This window comes from Molossus molossus, unplaced genomic scaffold (assembly GCF_014108415.1).
Source record: "Molossus molossus isolate mMolMol1 unplaced genomic scaffold, mMolMol1.p scaffold_m16_p_4, whole genome shotgun sequence".
Lineage (NCBI taxonomy): Eukaryota > Metazoa > Chordata > Mammalia > Chiroptera > Molossidae > Molossus > Molossus molossus.
In genome coordinates this window covers 80,528,920-80,535,697 of record NW_023425377.1, presented here as the reverse complement: position 1 = coordinate 80,535,697, position 6,778 = coordinate 80,528,920, and the positions used below count along the sequence as shown (strand labels likewise).

The 6,778-nt window shown below is 53.3% G+C and overlaps 2 protein-coding genes across 6 annotated transcripts in view; one reads left to right on the top strand and one right to left on the bottom strand.

Moving 5' to 3' along the window:
• The first annotated feature begins 209 nt into the window (after positions 1 to 209).
• On the top strand, positions 210 to 3,065 carry IZUMO4 (IZUMO family member 4). Its single transcript, XM_036241084.1, is given in 9 exon segments — positions 210 to 305; positions 307 to 415; positions 505 to 585; positions 673 to 744; positions 1,218 to 1,244; positions 1,341 to 1,435; positions 1,608 to 1,652; positions 1,655 to 1,672; positions 2,567 to 3,065. Coding segments are annotated over 9 exon segments (651 nt in total). The 3' UTR covers positions 2,675 to 3,065.
• Positions 3,066 to 4,408: 1,343 nt separating this feature from the next.
• Positions 4,409 to 6,778, bottom strand: part of AP3D1 (adaptor related protein complex 3 subunit delta 1) — a 49,480-nt gene continuing 47,110 nt past the window's right edge. For all 5 annotated transcript variants that reach the window (XM_036282069.1, XM_036282074.1, XM_036282073.1 and 2 more), the window contains one exon: positions 4,409 to 5,577. In XM_036282069.1, the coding sequence (XP_036137962.1) occupies positions 5,482 to 5,577 (96 nt within the window). In that variant the 3' untranslated portion in view covers positions 4,409 to 5,481. The remainder of the gene's footprint in view (positions 5,578 to 6,778) is intronic.

Below are 6,778 nucleotides of genomic sequence, written 5' to 3'. Positions count from 1 at the left end.
CGCGGTCTGAGCGCTGGGCGGATCTGGGGAATGAAGACTTTCTGGGAGCGGCGGCTCGTGGGCGCGGGCTGGAGTCTGAGCCCGCGTCTTAGGTTTTCCGTTGCGGGGACCGGAGGGCGCCGTTAGTTGGTGCACGACGGAGAGGCGTGGCGCGGGAGATGCAGCGCGGGAGGTGCCGTGGGTTAGTTGGTCGCGGTCGCGGCCAGGCCATGGCCCTGCTGCTGGGCCTGGGCCTGAAGGCTGCGCTGGCCCGCGGTTGCCTGCATTGCCATGGCAACTTCTCAAAGTTCTACAGCCATCACGTGAAACCTCAAGTCCTGGTAGGTGGGCGACATTCCCGAGTCGGGCTCGCTGCTCACTGACTGGAGCCAGGACATGATGAAGGAGCTGCGCCTGGCCATCCCCGCGAAGATCAGTGAGTGCGGGTGCCGCACCCGGGCCCGTTCCCAGCCCAGCCAGACCCCCGACCCCGGCCACTCACCCGCCTCCTCCTTCCACCCCCAGCCCGGGAAAAGCTAGACCAAGTGGCAAACGCCGTGTACTAGAAGATGGATCAGCTGTACCAAGGGAAGATGTATTTCCCGGGTAAGGGAGCAGCCCACCCGCCCCAGGACACCCCTGTCTGCCCACTGCTTGAACCCTGACTTCCCTCCTCTTGCCTCCCCCCATCAGGGTATTTCCCCAAGGAGCTTCGAGCCATCATCTGGGAGCAGGTGCACCTCCTCTAGAATGCCATCATTGAAAGTGAACCAGTGAGGGTTGAGGGAGGGGCATGCTGCTCAGGACCTCGGGAACCCAGGGCCACAGGAGTATTTCAGAGTCCCCTTATAGGCTGGGGGCTGGGAGCCAGGAGTGATATGGATAGGGTCTCAGTGTAGCCCCGCATTTGAACTCAGAGCCTGCAGCCAGCATGGGACTGGACAGAAATTGGGAACTAGGGCATCTCCCTGAGGAAGGGACCCATTCATCCCGTGGGCACCAGCAGGGCCCCTTGAAAGATAAATCCCACCCCTACCTCCCTGCCACCTTCCCCAACCAGTCTCTAGAGGCACTGTGAGTATTGCTGCCAGCCTACCCAATGGTCACTCCATTTCAGGTTAGGCGCCACTCCAAGTGACTGACAGATAGATCTATGCCTTTGGCAGACCTGAGAGGGTGTGCTGGAGTGGGGACAGATGACCTGATAAGGTGACATCCATGCTCTTGTCCCCACACAGGTTGCATTGATTGTCAGCATCACTGTAGTGAGCGAGCCTCTGTCCAGACCCTGGCGTGTGGGGGCAGCAGCTCAGGGGCCTGGAGGCTGATGGGAACCCCCAGTCACCTCTCATGTGTTTCAGGTATCTTCCAATACGATACCATCTTCTGTAGCAACTGCACTGACTTGCACGTTGTGTGCTTTGGCTACCACTGTGAGTAGGGCTCAGGCAAAATGGTGTGCTGAGGGTCCTACTATCCATGGGGTCCAAAGCTCTCCCCAGGGGGCCTCTCCTCCGCTTCCTGCCTACCTTTCATCACCTGCGTTGGATGAGGTGGACACAGCTGGCCCTCTGAACTCAGAGCCACACTGGCTCCATACTCCGTGTCCCCACAAGTTGTTGGTGCAGTGGAAGACAGCTATGCAGGGCCTCCTCCTTTACATGTGAGTTGTAGAAATAATTGGCACAAATGAGTGCCCCCTCACCAAATCCAAAGTGGGTTTTATCAGAGGTGGTAGGGTATGTGTGAGGATAGCTACCAGGAAGCAGTACTGGGCCCCTGTGCTTGGGACCCCAGTCTCTTCCTCCCTCAAGGGTCTCAGCTCAGCTGGCACAAGGGGGTCAGATCATCCTGGTTGAAGGGTCCCTCCACAAAGGGTCTGGTCTTACCCCTGCCCTGAGTGTATGTCAGAATCTAGGAGAGCTTCCCATGATGGATGCGCCCTAGTTGGGGGGGCCTGGGCCCTAAACTCAGGGCTAACCAGGGACCCATAATGTGTTTTAGACAGGGCACCAATACAAGATGAGATTCCCTCCCTTGCCCTGCCTCTCTTCTCCATAGCCCTGGCCTGGAGGGGTGTGGGGAGGAAGAATAGGGTAGTGTGAGGTTCTCCAGGTTAGTGGTAGCAGATGGATGGGGGTGTTCGACAGAGCCCACACAGCCAAGCAGGGCTTTCTGCACCAGGGCCATGCCAGATATCACCTGTGCGACTGTATCCGTTATGATCACTTTATAAATGAACACGTCCTCCTCTTCACCACTTGGATGCCCCAAACCACTCCAGCCTTATGAGTCACCCAGAGGGAGGAATCTGCAGGGCTGGGGGCAGGAGGAGGGGGTGCAAATGGCAGCTCCAGGGGCAGGGGTTGTGCCTAAGTTCAAGATCAAAACCCAGAAGCCAATTTATCATAGACCCACCCACAAACTTTTGCAGCCCTCCCTAGTCATGGGAGTTGGGTGGGGAAAAGAAAACAGGCAGGGCCTCCTGAGTTTAGCTTTGAGGGTCTGCAACCCTGTCACATGCCATAGATGAGAAGAGAGGCCCAGGCCCCCAGCAAACACCCAGCAGTTAGGAGCACATGGGGAGGAGAGAGGAAGTACTGAGGCACCTGTGTTTCTCTGCAGCCTGATATCACCAAGTTTCACTGGTCTAGAGCCCCCACACCTTGCCAACCTAACCCTGGAAAATGCCTGAGTGCCTGACATAGCACTGATGGCCGTCAGGCCCACTGGGCCCATCCAAGCTGTAATGTGGGGCCAGGACTCAGCTGGACTGTCCCATCCTAACCCTGTGAAGCAGGCTTGCTGCTCTTTGGGGTCCCCATACAACCCCATCGGAGCCCAGATAGTGCCAGGGCCAGGAGGAGGGGAAGGGAGATGGCCTGTATATTGCAGATGCTAGGTGGGATCACAGAGTTGTATTATGGATGATTAAATGTCTGACACTTCTCATCATGGTGCAGTCCCTGTGGGGGCAGGGAGAACCATGTGGCGCAATGGGCTAGATCCCTGGGCAAGGCACATCTGGTCACGGGCACAGGACCGGGGTCCCCACACCAATTTGACTGATTTACCTGAGCGTACCTGGACAGGCTCACCTGGAAAAGAACCTGGGAGCAAGATGGTTCTGGTGACTCAAAGTGAGATGCAGTCTGGTGAAATAGGGCTAGCTTCAGTGTAACCTGGGGCTCAGGTCACTAGCTCATGTGAGGTTGAACCTCAGCCCAAGGAACCCTACAGTACTGCTTCTGAAAACACTCGAAGTGGGTGGGTTCTGATCCAGGCTGGTTGGCTGTTCTAAGATGGGAGGGAGGCTTGGAAGTGCTGTCCCAAGGTACCTTCCTCCAGATCCCTTATCCTTGCTTGGGAGTGGGGGCTGGGGGTGGTAGTGGAGAGAGTCATTGCTACTGAGGACCCCCATACACCCTGCATGCCTTCCTACTTTAGTTTACCTAATAAAATGCTAGCGAAGTTTTCACTTGACTGTTTATTTGGCGGGATTTAAACAAAACAGGAGCCCTGGCCAGTTTTGCTCAGCTGTTAGAGCATCACCCCGCAGACCAGAGACACGGGTTCGGTTCCTGCTAAGGGCACATACCTCCCCGGCCTCGGTTGGGGTCATGTGGGTGGCAACCACTCGATGTCTCTCTCCCTTCCTCTCTATCTGAAGATACATGCAAAAATGTCCTTGGGTGAGGATAAAAATAAAACAGCATGAGAGACTCCGTTAAATAGTGGAGTCATGGGATGTCTTCAACAAGCACAGCAGTGTGCCAGGAACGGGGCTGGCTTATCAGCAGGATAGGATCCTGGTCACTCTGTCACTGCTGTGTCTGCAGCCTTGGCCTTTGGCTTTCCCAGCAGGAGGGCCCATCAAGGGATGGTGTGCTGCATGATGCATATTTTCCCACTGAGAAGTGGGAGGAGCCTGCTGGCTGAAGGTGGTAGAAGGCAGGGCTGCTGAGGCCTTTTCCTTATTTGTGCTCCAAACCGGGTTTAGCATGGGGCTGGTCTGTGCCTTCACACCCTCCCACACTTGGGAATTCAAATTAGGGTTGATTTGGGCTTTCTAACCATTGACACAGCCTGACCAGGTTGAGTTACCCCTATTCATGCGGTGTCAGGAAAACCAGTAGCAATGTGGTGTATTAACAGCAGCAGGGCCTTCCTTTCAGTATCTGCTCCCACCACTCACCCTCAGTCACCAGCACACCTATTAGCAGTGTGGTTCCTGGGAATGGGAGGGTGATGGCCAGTCTGTTGGACCCTATGGATGGTATGCAGGGATCATGTCACCTCCTGAGAGGATGAAGGGTGCAAGGTGGGGGACAGAACTTTCCAGCATACTGTGACCTCCATGAGGCTGTCCCACAGCCCCCCCCCCACCAGAATGTGGTGTGACAGCCCCCCAACATATAAACATCTGTTTTGCAAGTTTATTGGATCATCTTGACACAAAATCATGACAGCAGCGTGATATGTCTCCTTTACACGGGAATGTTGATAGCAAATTCTTATATAACACATCATACAATTTCGAGATTCTAGAATCACTGCACTAGATTCCGCAATAGATTACATGCTAAAGTGACAGTTTTCATCAAAAAGATAGTTAAAACATCATTGAGGACCATCATCTCTGAGGAAAGTCTTACCAGGGTGGGCCAGAGTTATCTTGCCCTGCCTATGAGGCGCATTAAGGGACTCAGCCTCCCCAGGACGCATGTGTTTCACCATCAGGGCCATGGAACCCAGGACTAGGCCCTCCCGGCAGCTGTAGGCTTGATGGGAGGGCAAACCCTGTGGCTCACCCCAAGCAATGTCAACCAAGACATATTCTACTGAAAAGGAAACAATGAAAACCAACAATGTCCAGTCTCTGCTCTGTTAAGGATCCCAAATGAATCCCTACCCTTAGGGCAGCCCCCTGTGCCTTAGAGTTCACTGCTGTTATTTACCTGGCACACAAGCACAGCAGTGGGACACAGAATGCAATGGACAATAGCCTGCATGACCCTTTCCCCACCATGTGTCCTGGGGAGAGAGAACTGACTGACCAGGGATAAAGGGGAATGTCACTGTGGTGAGTAGCCAGCCCATTTTTCACCCTCCAAATGGAAACTTGAGGACTGTGGGACTGGATGTGCCCCCTGCCCTGTCTGCTGAACACCCATCACCTGGACCCACTAGGTCCTGGCTTGGACCGTGGTCACGCTCACTCCTTGGGCAGCTCCTGCGGCCATGTGTAGTTGGCCCCGGCTATAGGAGTCACTGATGGTTTGGAGACTAGAACGGGGTTTCTCCCCAAAGAGAGTGGAAAGAGTCAAAGTAAAAAAAAATGACAGGAGACATCAATGAACATATGACCTCAAGGTCTAACCGGTGATGACAGTGGACTTAAATTAATGCAGGGCTGAATGAGCACATGCGACAGAGGAGAAACTAGCACTTGGAATGTGTCTCTCCTTCACGTCCTCTCCGTGGTGGCCTTGGCAACAACAGTCAGCACTTGGCCAGTGTTGCCTTCATCTCCTCCAGCAGGTTGCTGAGCAATGTAGCATCGCTGCACTTCCCATCTACCGATACAGACTTCTCACCCTGAAAAAGGGAAAACACCGTGCAGTATGTTGAAAACTACATGAAAATCCTGCCTCACAACTACATGTATTGTACTTTTGATTTTTTCCCAAATGCAGTCCTATGTATGGGTGCTTTAAAAATATGAACAGAGGAGGGTCCCAGGTAGATGACATAAGCATGTACAACCACATCTCCCATGAGGAGCTGTGGAACCTGGACCCAGAACCTGGAAGTGGCTGGGGAGAGCTTGACAGAGTAGAGTGACTACTTTATGGTAAGGAACCTCAAGAAGAGCACCCAGAGTCTGGACAGTTCTGGGGAGGAACTCAGGCAAAGTGACCTCTAAAATTTTGTGAATTGAAGGTCTGCTTGAGGCTGAGCACAAGTGGCTCTCGCCCTGATGAGCCAACACACCAATGCTGAGAACACAGAGCGCCACCCAGCCCTGGCCCCACACACAGGGCATGCAAGGCAGCTCCGCACTTTGGAGGACAAAGGCTGTGGAAACTAATGAGCAATGGAACCAGGAGTCCTGCAGCTGAAGCCTATGCGTCAACATTCTCCCTGAGACTTAAGGCCCAGAGTCTTGGCATATTCAAAATGTCCAGGATACAGTCCCAAATTACTCAGCATACAAAGACCAGGACAACTCAGTTCCCTGGGAAAGACAATTGATACACACCCACATTGAGATGAAGCAGATGTAAGACTAATCTGACAAAGGTGGTGAAGCAGTTGTTATAAGAATCTCCCAGAAACAATCACAACTCTTGAAACAAAGAGAAAACAGCACCTCAGCAAAGAAATGGAAAATATAAAGACACAACAGAAGCCAAGAGTCAGTCAGGTTGACAGCAGATTACTAGAAATATTCTAGTCTGAGCAGACAGCACAAGGGGCTGGGGCAGAGCAGGGTGTACAGAGCCTCAAAGACTCAAAAAAACGGCAACAGAAAGTCTGGGTTCAGGTCTTTAGGCTCGCAGAAGGACAGAATAAAAAATGCAGTGCTGAGCCCGACTGGTGTAGTTCAGTGGTTGATCGTCGACCCATGCACCAAGAGGTCGCTGGTTCGATACCCAGTCAGGGCACATGCCCACATTGTGGGCCCAATCCCCAGTGCAGGGGCATGCAAGAGATGGCCAATCAGTGTTCTCTCTCACTGATGTTTCTATCTCTCTCTCCCTCTCCCTTCCTCTCTTCTAAAGAAAAACAAAAACAA